Source organism: Clupea harengus, chromosome 6, assembly GCF_900700415.2.
Source record: "Clupea harengus chromosome 6, Ch_v2.0.2, whole genome shotgun sequence".
In the NCBI taxonomy this organism is placed as follows: domain Eukaryota; kingdom Metazoa; phylum Chordata; class Actinopteri; order Clupeiformes; family Clupeidae; genus Clupea; species Clupea harengus.
The window spans coordinates 30,752,259-30,769,028 of record NC_045157.1 but is presented as its reverse complement, the minus strand read 5'-3'; the positions used below and the strand labels follow the sequence as shown (position 1 = coordinate 30,769,028).

At 40.7% G+C, this 16,770-nt stretch overlaps 1 protein-coding gene across 5 annotated transcripts in view; it reads right to left on the bottom strand.

Annotated features, from left to right (window-relative positions):
• Nucleotides 1–16,770, bottom strand: part of LOC105891079 (anoctamin-1-like) — a 58,545-nt gene continuing 41,775 nt past the window's right edge. For all 5 annotated transcript variants that reach the window (XM_031569738.2, XM_031569739.2, XM_031569740.2 and 2 more), the window contains 6 exons: nucleotides 13,560–13,702; nucleotides 12,169–12,321; nucleotides 11,473–11,525; nucleotides 11,182–11,366; nucleotides 10,431–10,536; nucleotides 1–2,438 (listed from right to left, as the gene is read on the bottom strand). In XM_031569738.2, coding sequence (XP_031425598.1) covers nucleotides 2,226–2,438; nucleotides 10,431–10,536; nucleotides 11,182–11,366; nucleotides 11,473–11,525; nucleotides 12,169–12,321; nucleotides 13,560–13,702 — 853 coding nt within the window. In that variant the 3' untranslated portion in view covers nucleotides 1–2,225. The remainder of the gene's footprint in view (nucleotides 2,439–10,430; nucleotides 10,537–11,181; nucleotides 11,367–11,472; nucleotides 11,526–12,168; nucleotides 12,322–13,559; nucleotides 13,703–16,770) is intronic.

Here is a 16,770-nt window from a genome sequence, read left to right as displayed (position 1 = left end):
CATCATACTGAATACTGTGCAGGACAAAGATATTGCAGCATTCTTTGAGAAATGTTCCAAAATCTCCAGGATCTATTTGGACTTCATGATGTATTCATAATCTCATCTAAAGCCTTTAAATGGAATGTGCAAAGATCCCAAAAGTAAACCTGACACTACAGCACATATTTTGTGGCTAAGCCTACTCAGTCTCTTCATCTCAAGCCCTACCTGGGGGTGGTCTTTTTTTCTGTTGTATGCGCCAGAAGTTTCTGTTTGACGACTTAGGCACTGAAGGTGAAACACTATGAGGCCGCCCAACAACAGGGCGGAGGCTGAATTGCATGCGTTTAAAAGCCAACTGCAATATCCAACCATGATGACATGGAATTGAGTTTCTCTTCAGGCCTGGACACGAAATGGGCAGGAGTGTATCACGTTGCACTGTTTAATGTGGCCACTGTGATGGTACTGTCCGTTCACCTTTTCCTAAATGTCTTGCCACTACAATGAGTATGCCATTGCCTGTTCAGTGTATTTTCTGGAAACATTGGCATAAATATATTTTTTACACCATAATCTATCACTCAAACGATACAAATATTCAGTTACATCACCCAGACGATAAATATTGACAAAAAATGTGATTAAAGGATGTTTTTAAGGGATTGAAAATAAGAAATGGGCAGAAATCACCCACTTTGGAATAGCTTTTCTAGGCTTGTATGGTAAATCCCAATGCAGTATACATTATCCCGCTTATTATACGGCTACTTAATAGAACTACTTAGAGGTGGTGCATAGCAACCTATTACTTGCTGACTTGAAGTTACAATGAATTTCCATTACATTATATGAATGGACTACTTGCGGAATGATATAAAATATTTGAATTAGAAGCACAAAACCCGTTGCAAATGGCAGTGGTCATTCATATTTTGCAGTGGTCATTATGAAGAAATATCACACCCCCTAACACTGGGGGGGGGGCATTAAAATCAATGGAACTTTTGACAACATTCTGAGGAGCTGTATAATAAGATGATGTATCCAATAAACCTAATTCCTCAAAGACTATATTTACGTCTATCTATGGAACCTATTTGATTGCATTTTTACAATGTTTAAATGAAAATAGACTAGAAACAAGAAATATAATAAATTCATGTTCATTAAATTTGGCTGTGATAGAATGATCATTTTTAAGATTTTAGTATAGGAATATTTATATATAGGAAAAGATGTCAAATTCCTTGTTGGGGTTGGGGACTTCCCGCAGCAGCCAAACCTCTCACAGTACTTAACAACAACAACAACAACAACAACAACAAAGTAGCTTTTTTGAGCACTTCACTGGGGTTGTCAAGTGGGCAACTTCCTTCGCCAATGTTTCATTGAATTAGGCCTAAGACACCTCTAGAAGGCTCAACAGTGGAATCTGGAATCCTAGACCCACCCCCCGCTATCCTCACAATAGGTTAGGACACATGTCGATACCTGAGACAACTAAAGACACACCTCAAGAATCAAGATACACCCAAGCATTATTGAGACACTTCCCCACAACAACCATGATCGGATATCAGTCCAACAGAGTTCATCAGCTATACTAGGAAGGACATCATAAGAGGTTCCAACAATGAATGTAATGCGCTTAGCATCCATAGCCCACCATTTTCTCCAGCTGATTAAGTGTAATAATAGCAAAATTAGTTTTTAGTATTTAGTAATTAATGGCACATTAATCACAGCCGCTAATGAGGGCAGAGGTTTGGACAATCCCTGAATGTCAAATAGTGCAATATAAAAATGGGAGGCAAAAGTCACGTCAAGGCTTGAAAAGAGAGTTAGTAGCAAACGTGTTTTTTGTGTGTAAGAATCGTTAAATTAGGTCCTTAATTCCCACACCAACTCTATATGCAGTGGCTTCCATATGGCTTCCGTCTTGATGTATATTACATTTACATTTTACATTTAAAGACAAACATTTTCATCAGAACTTGTGCTCCCTGGCCACGACCGTGGTTTCGTTTTTTCTCTATCAAAAAAGTGCTATGAGAATAGTATTTGGTCCCTGTCCTCGTATCTGGTGACGACTTCTGTGCACCCAAAACATAGGGCCCAGCGTGTAAGAGTTTAAAAGAACCTTTAGAAGAACCTTTTCACATAAACTGACTTCTGTATCACAGCCATTGTTCACATTCTGATTAAAGTAGGGCAGTTATTTTCCTGTGTGGTAGGAGAAGCTAAGTGTTTCTCTGTGTGTTGGAGCTGGGGCGTGAGCGTGCCAGAGGTGGACTGTGCTGGCTCTGGACGCTCCGAGGTGGTTTCTTCCCCTGCTCCTCCTTCATGAAGAGGTCCACCAGAAGGGCCTTCTCCCTGTGGATCTGGAGACTGATGTCTTTGGGAATGTCAGGGATCAGCCAGTCGATGAAGTCACTCATCAGCATCACAGCATTCTGCAATTAGAGCTTAGATTATTTGGAGCCTCATAAAAAGAGGTGCTGACAACAATCATGGCTAGAATGGCTTTCAGGGGAATAGAATAATTACAGACGCATGTCTGCAAGAAAACGTGAAGTGGGATTGCTCAACAGCAGCAGAAGATCATTAACCCTTTCCCAGCAAATGACAGATTATACAGCCTTAACACTGATCATTATAATTATATAACCTGGAACACATGAGCATACAGCACACAGTTGGCTTTATGATTCATAAAACAGTATTGAAAATAAGTCATTATAAATTACAAATAAATGTCCCCGGATCAAGGCACAAATGTCAATGTCTGTCCATTTATCAAGATCAAGGTCTAAAGTGTAAAAACACTAAAGTGTTACAATATTCTACCCATCCTCCATGCTTTAAGTGTAAAGAATGTCAATTATACTTAGAATACTTTGAAATCCTCAAATACCACAGAGTCAGCTGGTACAATGACTGTAAATGAGAGTATGGACAAATAGTCTTACTGTTGTAAAATCAGAGCATTTTATAGAATTTTTGTTATTTGTTAACGCTTTCAAATAAACCATTTAACCAATTTCAATGGAAGAGAAAATATGGTGTATCAAATCCTCTGTTACAGATGTAGTGGGGTTAACTGGGGATGAGCGTAGGTATGTGACCACAATAATCACACTTTAGTTGGACAAATGTTGAAAATATGGAAATAAATAGTTTTAGGCTACCTGGTGCCTGTCCTTATAGGATAACAGGTAGGCCATGTTAAAAATGTGTAAATAAAAAGTCTTAGCCAACTGATGCACAATGTAATGGTAGGCGTAACATAACAGTTAGTGTAAAGTACCTGCTGGTGACTTTGCTGGTGTAGCATGTGTGACTGTGTAGCATGTGTGCTGATGTGGACTCAGAATGCTGCCAAGGTGAAACACTGATATCACACCTTAGCAAAGGGCTTTGAAACCATTTAGTTAATAACACTCTTAGTACCTTGCTTTAGACTGCCATCTTTTGTCAAAAGCTGTTGTATAGGGCTGCCTGAACTGTCACTGGGCAGAACTTGTTTTGTGTATTGATTAGCGATGTGTTATTGGGACTGGCAGCTTGCATTATGCTTGGGATACACACAGTGTAACTTGCACCTTGTTTGTATCAGTAGACTACCCTGTCTCACAGTGATATTAGGCTACCTAGGCCTACTTGCAAGATTTCTTTGTTTCTACAACCATAACGTCGTCTGACTGCATTAAAAAAATGTGTCTACCCCTCAACACGTTTGATTTTTCCAATGCAAATGATTTGATGTTATGTAGGCTAGCCTACAAGTAAAGTTGAGCCAGTTGATTGTGGGCTATAGCCACAACACCTCAGAAGAACACAGCAACTATAAAGCAGTGCGGTGCTGTCAAGAGTTCTGCTCACAGTTAACCATGTAAAAATGCATTGTTGTCAAGTCAAATGTATTTATAAAGCACATTAGAAAACAGCTCATGTTAAAATGAACCCCAGTAGTAGATCCGTAACACCTCTAATTAGGTAGTAGTCGCCCGATATGCTGGGCTGACACACGGAGTAAGCATTATACTAGTCTAAAGACAATGTATGAGCAGATGTGTGGAAACAAACTTATGTTAGTGCCCTGTTGTAGGTTGTTACCAGCTAACTTAGCTAATGTTAGCTGTTGGCTAACACTGCTTACTAGCTATGCTTAGACATTACCTTGTCACTTTGAATTTGAATTTACACAACCAAAACATCAGATGGAATGCAGGCTGTAATTAATCCAGTGTTGGTGGTTTCGTCATTTCATTTAAGTAAATCATTTTAACCTTAGTTATGTTGCTAACGGCTAAGCCATGTTATCCCGTTAGCTGTTGGCTGGAGAATAGTTGAGTGGCTACTACTAATTATTGTAGAAATTAGGATATCAGATTTTAAACCTAATTACAGTACAGAGACTGCTCAACAAAATGAGTCAATAATCTTAGACTTAGAGCTGCTGCAATCAAGGTCTCAGTTCTAATTCTCTTAGATTTAAGTGCTGCATTTCACTCCATTGACCACTGCATTTTAATCCATCATCTACAAAACCAGGTTGGTCTCTGAATGCGCTCTTAACTGCTTCCAAACATACATCACAGAGAGACACTTTTATGTTAGTCTTGGAGATCATGTATCCAAGAAATATGACATATTTTGGTGTTGCACAAGGAAGTTGTCTTGGTCCCCTTTTTCATGATATATGTCACATCCCAAGGCTATCTGCACATCCCAAGGCCATCACCTCTTGTCGGCAAAATGAAAGAGGGGGGGGGGGGGGTTGTCCTTAACTCTAATGCGGTCTGTTTTTCTAGGTCAAAGCATTCAATTTCATGGCTGATCCCCTGCCCCTAGGAGGAACTAGGCCATTCAAATCCCATAAGCTACTGACTACTACCAGTCTTGCTGTGATTTGTTTGTTATAAATAGTTTATTATTATAAAATTGTTCTTTATTTCTCCGACATAACTACATCCCATAATGATGTAGAAAGAGTAGCACACTGGGTCTGATTCCAGTGCCAATGAATGGTATATCCTGACACCCACCCTAGCCTCTCCCCTCAGTCCTCAGGCAGGTTATGGGGACATATGTGGGATGACATGCTTACAACTGTGCTCTTTTCTCAGGTGCAGACCGATGGATGTATGTTGGTGGTGGGATATTACTCTGTCCTAATTGCTACTGCAGTGAAAGGACAGCCTGCATATGGATGACCTTGGAATGTTCAAAATAGACCATTAAGTAAGTAAGTAAGTAAGTAATTTAACCTGTTGTATGCTCCAACCACGTTGAAAATGTTTACCTCACAAGGGCCACCAAGATGATATTACTTGAGATGAATAGACAACTCGGGCTTCTTTGAAGCTCAATTCGGCCCTCACAGGCTCCATCGGGCTCTATTCTGAGCTCCATCGGGCTCTCACAGGCTCCATCGGGCATTTGCTCCATTCGGGTCTACTTGACCCTGAGAATCCCTCGGGTGTGATCCCAAGGTAATAGGAGTGCTTGTGGTCACAAAGGGTGTATGAAAGAGGATATTTGGTTTTTAAATTTGAATTTAGAACTTGATTAAGTTCATTTGTGGAGATCAGTGATTTGCAATGGCCAGTCAGGATTCAAATGATAAGGTTCCCATGAGCGTTCAGATTGCTATGGCCACAATTGGGAATGATAAAATGCATGACCAGATTCAAACTTAGATGATCACAGATGGTTTTCAGCTAGTGTGGGGAGTCTGAGAAGAGGAGAAAGTGATATATATATCGAGAGTATAGAGTCAGATGGTCAGCGTACTCCTCCTGCTAGACTGCGAGAGAAAAATAGTTAAGGTTTTAATAGGAAAAGTCCCACCTACTGATGTAAAAACCTGAAAGCTATAGCAGATTATGCCCAGCTAATAACTGAATTAGTGGCCAGAGTTGAAGAGGTCATAGCACAAGTTGAGGATATTTCTGGACAAATTGCTGCAGTGATGGATGCTATAGCCCCTCCACCTTCGGCTTTGAAGCCACAGGGAAATCTCTACTCCACTCTGCACACAGCCCCTATCTCCACTCCACTCTGTCTCACAGCACAGGCTTTCTCAGCTACCTCAAATGGCTCCTATTTGGCCTGTAACACAAGCAGACAGACATACAGGGAGCAGAAGTGATCTGTGGCATAAGTGTCACTTACAAGGGATTTAAGTGTCTTTGGGTACTTAGAAAAGCGCTATATAAGTCTAAGGTATTATTATTATAATTATTATTATGGGGTAGAGGGTACTTACGGAATGTCTACTCCACTTACCCCATGAGCTCTTAGCCACATTTTGCAGCCTTTTGCCACTCTAAACACAAGATCCAAATGTTGAATGTTGGGTAAAGGTAAAGGATGCTGTGATGACCTTTTGCCACTCTAAACACAAGATCCAAATGTTGAATGTTGGGTAAAGGTAAAGGATGTTGTGATGACCTTTTGCCACTCTAAACACAAGATCCAAATGTTGAATGTTGGGTAAAGGTAAAGGATGCTGTGATGACCTTTTCTCTAGAATCTACTGAGGTTGATACTGTAATAATGGCCAAAGGCCCTCGGGGCTATGCCATACTTGGGAACAGAGAGCTGAGGCTAGTATAGCACAACTAAAAAATTGCTTTACAGTCTGATGTTTCTGTCAATATCTATACCGGCAGTGTTTACGCATACCATTAAACAAACACTCACGGGGTCCCGTATGGAAGAGCTGTCAACTTACCACAGCTGCAGGAGCCCTGATGGCCCATTAGGCTGAAATGATCAAACTCTGACATACTGACACATCTAACTCCTTGTAAGTGCTCTGTTATTAAAATGACAGGACGCCGTGAACAAGCCATGGACGCATTGGCTAAGGGAAATGGTCTTTCAAACAGAGCCGCTGCGGATCAAAAGGAGGAGTGTGAGAGTGACAAGGGTAGCAAGTCAAAACAATCAACACAACAGATAGCAGCATTCCCTTGTAGAGACTTAATGAAGGCCATTTTGTATGGGGATAAAACAAAAAAACACATATTCCTTATCGGCCACAAAGCTCAGGGTATGTTGAAAGTCATAACAGAGTTCTCAAAACAGGTCTTAGAGCCCGATAAGAACAGCATGATGGTAACCGGACAGCACATTTGCCATGTTACTAATGCAGTATATCACACCAATCAGAACGACCAAACCATCCTTTACTACTGTTGAAGCACATTTGCCTGTTGTGTTACTGATGCAGTATATCACACCAAACCATCCTTTACTACTGTTGAAGCACATTTGCCTGTTGTGTTACTGATGCAGTATATCACACCAAACCATCCTTTACTACTGTTGAAGCACATTTGCCTGTTGTGTTACTGATGCAGTATATATCACACCAAACCATCCTTTACTACTGTTGTGTTACTGATGCAGTATATATCACACCAAACCATCCTTTACTACTGTTGTGTTACTGATGCAGTATATATCACACCAAACCATCCTTTACTACTGTTGAAGCACATTTGCCTGTTGTGTTACTGATGCAGTATATATCACACCAAACCATCCTTTACTACTGGTGAAGCACATTTGCCTGTTGTGTTACTGATGCAGTATATCACACCAAACCATCCTTTACTACTGTTGAAGCACATTTGCCTGTTGTGTTACTGATGCAGTATATATCACACCAAACCATCCTTTACTACTGTTGAAGCACATTTGCCTGTTGTGTTACTGATGCAGTATATATCACACCAAACCATCCTCTACTACTGTCGAAGCACATTTGCCTGTTGTGTTACTGATGCAGTATATATCACACCAAACCATCCTTTACTACTGTTGAAGCACATTTGCCTGTTGTGTTACTGATGCAGTATATATCACACCAAACCATCCTTTACTACTGTTGTGTTACTGATGCAGTATATCACATCAAACCATCCTCTACTACTGTTGAAGCACATTTGCCTGTTGTGTTACTGATGCAGTATATATCACACCAAACCATCCTTTACTACTGTTGTGTTACTGATGCAGTATATATCACACCAAACCATCCTCTACTACTGGTGAAGCAGGCATGGGCAGTCACAGGGCCGCCACGAAGGCCTGCTGTTAGACACTTTTCCAAGCGGTTACGTAACAAACAAGAGTTACATACAAAATGATCCAACACCAGAGAGAGGAGCAGAGAGGACTGGTATTTAGTAGACGCTTTTATCCAAAGTGACATACAGACGACCTGCAACAATCGGGAAACAAAGCTGCTCTGCGCCCCATACACTCTCCCGGCTCTGCAAAACCTCAGTCAGTGGGAGTGTGAAGACTGTCAAGTTGTGTTGACTGTTGGCTCATTAAAGCATATTGTGTCTGGATGTAAAACTAGCCTGACCTTGGGTCGCTTCACATAGACACAAAATCAGGTTTTAAAATCATCTGCGTGTTTGTTTGAGAATAAACTTTGAGGTAAAATCTTTGCTGGTTAATGACAGGCACAGTAAGGTATCTTTTGTGTTAGAGGAACAGAAGAATGGAAACCAGGCAGGTACAAACAGCACTGGCCAATGGGGCAAAGCACGGGATTGGAGATGGCTGAAAATGAGGAATCATTCGAAAGGAAAGAGCTAAAGTAAGCTGAACTAGTAGCGGAAGCGAGGGAACGCGGTAGGCAAGCACACACAATGCCAGGGTTAGAGGTTTCACAGCTCAATCTACCACAACACTTCAGTCACTTCACTACCGGTTGCCTCTGGTAGTGGCATGTATTCTAACTTGGGGTGCAACCATTTGGTACGCCCCTTACAGTTCAATACACACATGTGATCCGCAGTGTTACGGTATGCCTGTGAATTTCCTATCATTTTCAAAACTTGCTGACTACACTGCTGACTACATGCAACGTTGCACATTCAGATCCACAGAACATCTCTAGTGCCTATTAGAATTCCACTGGAGCCTATCAGCGCTCTGTATGCAAACAGGAGCTGGAGAAGAGAGAGGAAACTAAAGCCAAATGATCTGAGCTTGAAAAAGGTGATTGCTTGCTAGACAGAGAGAAGCACATGTGCACTGGTGGTGAGGGCAGGAAGACTGTTGATGGAGATAATTTGCAAACACTGTTAATTACTTAATTACCTTATATGAAGCATGTACTTATGTAAGCAGGAACATGGCTTTTCTGTGTTTCTGTGTGCGTGTGTAACTTAGAATATTAGGTGCCACTTAGTCTGCATATGTACAAGAGCATGTTTAGACCAGAAGAGATAAGAAGGGTCGAACTGTGCTTTTTCCAACCTTGTGCAAAACTTCCATCCTTGCCTCGGACGTGAGAAATCCACCACGTGGTTTTCCCTGCTGAATGCTAAACTTCTGTCTATATAAACCTTGTGCGATGTGTTTATCATAGCTTCACTTTCAGCCTTGTGCTGGGGGTGAGCCCGATTGCAATTGTTGTTTGTCTAATAAATATACTTATATGCAGCTCCGGAGTCCTGAGGTAACTAGGGTGAATATTCACCTATCAACTGTCAAGTTGCTTTGCCACTGTTGGCTACTCAAGTGGAAACACTTCTTCATTTCATTACTCGGCCCTATCCCAGGTAGAGCAAGGAGTCAACTCATTAGTGAAACACAAGTTTCTCACTGTTGCCTTCCAACAACAATTAACAACTAATAAAAAAAAAACAAGAGGGGTACTTAGAAAGCGCAGAGCTCCACCAAGACCAAATGCCGCATCTCGCAACTTAAGCGAAGGTGAAACTAGTCGGATCCACTCCAGAATTCAATGGGTTATTCCTACATGATCACATTCAGAACCGTCTTAACAATGTTCTGCAGGTGACATGGTAGTATAAAAGAGTTGCGTTCATGTGCTCTCAATTCTTTTGTCTGGGAAAATTGCTGATGGTTCTTCTTTACAGTTGAAAAGATTTTGAAAAACATCAGTAAATCGTTTTTTTCTTCAAATTTCACGCGTTGATAACACTGTGACTATGGACACAATCATCTTGCAACCTTTGAACAGGAAACTAAATATAGAGGTTATTATCTCTTCAAAATTGGAAGCCTCTAGCATTAAAACCTTTTAAGATAATAAATCCCAGTTTGTTCGTCTGTGAACACGTCAAAGGGGGTTCTATGATCAGGAAGTAATTGATATCAAGCTGAGTTTTAGTTTAGAAGGTCACACTTAATGGGGTTACATTTTCAAGAAAATCTGAGATGGTCAAACAGAAGGCATTTGTTGATTTGAAGGGGAGTGACCCTATATAAATTAATAAAATCGAACTGAGCTTGAATACATTTTGGAAATTTCAAATCAGACCAGCAACTGAAAACATTGTGTAGAAATTATTATTTTAGTTATTTGCACTGTAAAAAGACATTAGACCAGCAACCAACTAATGTTGGTCTGTACTTACATAAATGAGCACAGAATCACCTGAACTCACCTGAAAAATAATGACGAATGCAAGCCTGGCAGCGAGTATGGCCCAAAACTCTCGAGAAAACTCATAGGGTGTATCGGACCATGGTGGGTCCCTGTAGTCCTTATACCTGATATTACACAAAATACACGTTTGGACAGTTTCCCTCATGACTTCATCACATCGCTAAAATACTTAATGATGAAAGTTGATTCAAATAATTTCTCAAAGAAGCAAAGTTAAAGTGGCATTATGTAGGAATTGTACTTCAGGGTTAGGGTTAGGATTAGCAGTTTTAGCTTAAAAAAACAGCTTAAAAAAAATTGGGGCGCTAAAATGAAGTTTAATATGGAGAATCGCCTCCGTGCCATTGTTGCCCGGTTACTACTGTCTGCCGAACTAGTAAGTAGCTTATTTGCCGTCTTGTTTTGTCTTGTGTTGCACTTGCTTGATGTTTGACTGTGTTAGGAAAGTTGTTGACTCACTAGTTTGTCATAGTGTCAAAGTAAGCAAATTTCAAGAGGTTTCGCTAGGTTTAGCCGCTAGCATCTCGTTAGCGATTAGCAATTCCTCCATCGTGCTGCTTTAATAAGTTTAATGAGTCTTAATGTCTCAATGCCAGTCAGGTAAGTGCTCATCCAAATGGCAACAGCTGTAGGCCAATTTGAGGCCACAGTGTGATGCCAATTAAGATAAAAAAAATATATAAATAACCATTTAAAGTTTACTTTGTTTAGCTTGATATACAAGGTTCCCTAGTATAGCTGCCGTGTACCTGCAGAGGTCCACACTGTAACCCAAGTGCATAGGCTGCAGGGGCGCAGTCCCAGGCTGGAAGTCAGACACATTAAAGTAGGAGAGGGTGTGATTGACAAATCCATGCAGGGTGCCATCTGGACTATACATGTACTGGTAAAATAGCCGTGGAATAAAGTCAGACGTGAATGCAATAACGAATGCCTGGAAAAAAGGAAAAAGGAGTGATAGTCAGCAACATATCCGTACAATTCTGAATCACCTTTACAATCATTAGATAAAACTTTATAGACACAAATGAAATACTCACGTTCACAATCACTGCCACTTTGCTGAGCCCTCTTAGAAGGTTATACCAGATACCTAAAACAAAAAACCTGAATTACATTTTTTAAATAATTGACCACTATCCTGGATCCCATCACATCACCATAATTGCTTTAAAGCATCGGTTCCCAAACTGGGGTACGCGTACCCCCAGGGGTACGCGAAGTGGTTCAGGGGGTACACAGGGAGAAAATTTCCGCGATAACAGAAAACGGACGGAATTCGCAGAATGTACCGTTTGAAACAGAATTGCAACTTTCAGACGGAAACATCATTTTGTGCATCAAAATTGCCCAAATTCCCCTGTATTTTGTCCTGCAAGGCTGTATTTCTTTCTTATAAACACAACAACGATCGCAACGATGAACAAGCATTAATTAGAAAACAAAACCACTGAGAAAATGTCACGTCTGTGCTGAACTCCGCTCCGGCCACGCCCCCCTATTCAACACAGACCTCCGTAGCCTGTCAAATGAATTCGCTCATCTTCCCAATCGCCTGCAAATAATGTTTTTTTAGTCTTCTGTTCTGTTGATGGCTGGCAAACAACAACCTTAGAAGGTTTGGGTCACGGGACTGTAAAAAGTTTGGGAACCACTGCTTTAAAGCAATGAAATAAGTATGCGACAGATGAGGGATACAGAAGAACGCATGTTTGCCTTTCATTTATCAAACTCACCAATATCCTTTGCCCTTGCTGCAGGAGGTCTTCTCAATTCTGTGACAAACTTCTTGGCGTCCAGTCGGATCTCAATGACATTGTTCAACAGAGCAAACAGTGGAGCCAAGGGGAAAGAGGCCACAAAGAGTGTCACCATGCCAAACTGGATAACTGTTGGAAAGACAATATAAACATTGGAACTATTTTAAAATAAGCCAATTTACATGGTTGATGCTTTACCAGGCCCTGCCATCAGGCCGAGGTTAATAGTTCAAAATGATTCAAAATTGTATCACCTCTCAATAATTGCATTATTTGTAAGTTCACAAGTAGTTGATTTCCTTTCATGAACATTCAAAAACAAATACTTTAGAAATACTATATTGCAAATACAGTTAGAAAAACATGCGATCATTGAAACTAAATTCAGTACACCTGTGATCTCCAATTAGCCTGAGTGCATGAACATGGTTATAGAATGCACTGTGAACACCAGAGCGGTCGGAATGCTGGTCCTTTAAATAGTTATTCTGATATGGACATTTGTATGTTGATTGTCAGAAACCTTCCCGAGGTAACATAAGGTAGCAGTGTTCCTTAACGTGAGAAGCTGCAAGATCAAGCAGAGGTTGGTTCATCTTGTATTTAAAACCATCAAAACTGTTAAAGCTGAGACGTGTCAAAGATGGAAATAAATCATTCGTATGCTTACATGTTCATTTATTGAACAGCATACACCTTGATCTGTTATTATCTCCAATCAGGTCCATGTGCCAATACTTTGTGAATCATTTTGAATATTAATAATTTTCACATGTAGGTGTACAGTCAGGCTGCATGGGGTTCGTGAGTAAACAGCCTTTTCAAGTCCAGCCACAAATTCTGGAGTCTGACTTGATTACTTGACAACATTAACATTGTTGTTTTTAAATCATTACCTGTATGCTGTATTGTCTTGCTGGAAAAACAATCTCCTAAGTGGAAGTTCTCTTGCAGACCAGACATATATCTCCTAAATTTTGCTCAACAGAACTGCCGTTCGATGTTTTCATTCTCTGAAAACTCTAGAGACTGTGGTGCATGAACATGTCGTGAGATTAGCAGTTTCTGAGATACTCAACCCCCCCCCATCTACATTTTCGTACAAGTCAGTTTGATCACATTTCTTCCCCATACTGATTATTGGTGCGAACAACAACTGAAACTCTTGGCCATATCTGCATGCTTTTATGCATTGACTTCCTACCATATGATTAGCTGATCAGATCTTTCCATTAACAAGCAGGTGTAGAGATGCAGCTAATACAGTATCCACTGAGTGTACTGAAACATATGGACCAAAAGCTCTTCAATGCAAGCTTTGTTGAACTCAGAAAAGTGTCTGTGTGGGTAGGCGTCCAGTGACTCACTCATTTCCATATATTCTGGGTTGAGGCCAGCAAAGGCCCCCAGGAAGTGGTCCCGCTCATGCCGCTGCAGATTCTTCTTGAACTCTTCCTCCTGCTGTGCGTCCATTTTGGTCTTTCGTCGCCGCATCATCTTCTTCAGTTTACTGCAGTACACAAAATAGTTTGAAGTTTGAGTACTCTTTTACTGTATATCTTTTTTATAATGCATGTCAGCAACACTGGTTAATCAACTAACAAGTTCACATGTCAATGCTAAAGCAGAAAATATGATATTCTTTTCAAAATTATAAAAATGATACAGGTACAACTGATTGACCATTAAAACTTGTACTTGTACTGAAGAACAACAATGTCACCACATAGGAGAGATTTGTCTGGAGAAAATCATTTCTTTGCACAAAAGAGGACAAGGGTACAAGAAGATTAGTAAATCACTGTTATAATAAAGAAGACTGTACTTTGATACAAAGATAGTAAAACATGACCTTTAACAAGCTCCCCCAAACGTTCACATCAACGAAGTAAGCTTTCAGCTTGTGATGAGCCATTTTTGCTAATAAAAGTTTTTTCAGTCAATTTGGAGCCAATCTTTTTGGATCTGATGCAAGTATGAGTGCTGAAGGTGTGAGGGGTTTGGACTTCATATATGGCATCATGAATTCACAAGAAATGTACTGAGAGAGATGGTCCTAACCTCTCAACATAACTCATCACAACTAAACACATATAAAATTCCCAGAATCAGTAAAACTGGGCTACAGCCAGTGCATGTTGTACTGTGAAGGAGGGCCTTTAGGGATCCCAGGTACAGCATGTGACGTGTGTTGTGGCTGTCGCCAGCCAGCTGGGCACTGTTGTGTACCCTGCCACCCTTGCCATCATAACTCATCAAAATTAAACATCAATAAAATTCCAATACACCTGGCCAAGCAGCCTCCCTCTCTCCCTCTCTCTTTCTATACCCTATTGGTAATGCTTATACTGATACTGATAGAGTGGCCATAATACCTACTTAGCTAAATGTATCTCCTTATCTGTTTATCAAAATGTTCTCTCTCTTATAGTGTGACCTTTGCTTGCAAATACTGATGGATGTGGAAACATTGTTCCTCATCACCATATCCATTAAGTACATTTACATATAGTGGCAGCCGAACCCACCCACTCACTTTGTCTCTTTCTTCCCCTCCTGGTCTAGACTATCTTCACTGTGGGATGCTGCTGTAGTGTCTCCACCTGATCCACTGTAGAAACCCTCGGCCTACACGTACCCACCCCCACCATACGGTCATACACCTATTCTACCCCTCTCTGTGCTATCATTTTCATACAATGTAAATCATTGCCACCATCCACATAGTTTTCTGTTCCTACTCTCCTTCCCCTTGTAATAGTAACCCTACAGGCACACTGTATACCCACTAAGCTGTTGTCCAATACTCAAATGCTCTGTCCTTCACTACCAATTATGTATACATCATGTATATACCATATTAAGTTTGAATGTATTATGTACATTTACCACATGTATGCTGTGTGTACATCTTTTTCTATCTCTACCCAGCCGGCCTCAAGCAGATAACCAACCCCCCCCCCCCCCCCCCCCCCCCATGTGCCACGGTTCTGCTTAGGGTTTCATCCTGATGAACAGGGAGTTTTTTCTTGCCCCTATCACCATTGTGCCTGCTTCTAGGAACAATTTGATTGTTTTGGCGCTATATAAATAAAGTACTCCCCCTCGAACATCAAGGCACTTAATGTGGTCATCCTTCTGGAGTTGAACAGTATGTTACAAAGTTGTACTCAAGTGTACACTCAATGTCAAGAACAGTCAATGCAGTACATGTTAGTAACAGAGAACATACTAAGTAGTAGAAGAATCAAGTGTGTACTCATTTTTGCAACCCTTGATCTAAGCAAAGTTTTCTAATTTACTACTTTCACAGTTATTAAATAACATATCTTTTGATGCTGTTAGTAAGTATATGTTTAATACAATTTGTATTCACTATTTGTTCCCCATCAGATATATGGCTTGACTTGCACAGCCAGCCCATATCTCCAAAGCTATTTTTAACTTTAACTTTTAAGAAAAAGTAGTATCAAAAGAGCCTTATTTGATCAAATGAGTGTCTCTAAATGCACTTTTGCATGAAACCATGATATTTGAATAGGATGTTCTGATCAAATATAAGATCAATTATTTGTGCATACCAAGTGCTTAACACATTATTTCATGTAGCCCGTAATACTGATACTCAGGAATGATTCCACATATGACAAAATGACTATTAAATCCCTGTGAACCCCCCTGTGCATTTCAAGATTAACACTCTTAGCCTATGGTCATCACTGTGCCACTGTGTGTGTGTGTGTGTGTGTGTGTGTGTGTGTGTGTGTGTGTGTGTGTGGGACTTACGGAATGCCAATCTCAAACAGGTTGTTCTGAATGAGCTGTTTCCCCAGCATGGTGATGTGTGTGTGTGTGTGTGTCTTACGGAATGCCAATCTCAAACAGGTTGTTCTGAATGAGCTGTTTGCCCAGCATGGTGATGCGTGTGTGTGTGTGTGTGTGTGTGTGTGTGTGTGTGTGTGTGCGTGTGTGTGTGCGTGTGCGCGTGTGACTTACGGAATGCCAATCTCAAACAGGTTGTTCTGAATGTGTGTGTGTGTGTGTGTGTGTGTGTGTGTGTGTGTGTGTGTGTGTGTGTGTGTGACTTACGGAATGCCAATCTCAAACAGGTTGTTCTGAATGAGCTGTTTCCCCAGCATGGTGATGCGTGTGTGTGTGTGTGTGTGTGTGTGTGTGTCAGTGGCGGCTGGTGGTTTTTAAAGTGAGGGAGGAAGGACTGCGCGCTTGGTTGCCATTGGCCTGCTTATTCTGTTGATGGCATAAGTATGTGAGATACAAGTTGTTTCAGGGTGTTTTTGTGAACTACAGTACAAAATAGCAGGCAGGGATACAATTGATATAAAGCCACCAGTGTGGCACAGTTGTACTTTGAAAGCTGGTGGGCAGCATGTCTTTGGACTAGACAAGGCCAGAAGGAAAGGATGCAAAGCCAATTAGTCAAATCAGGCCTACTCTTGATTTGAAAAACGAAATACAAAATTCTGGGCCTATCATTGGGCCTATTTCCCCCCTCAATTACTGAAGCTATTGGTTTTGATTTGACTAATTTTATTTTCAGCTGCAATTGTTTTAAGAAAA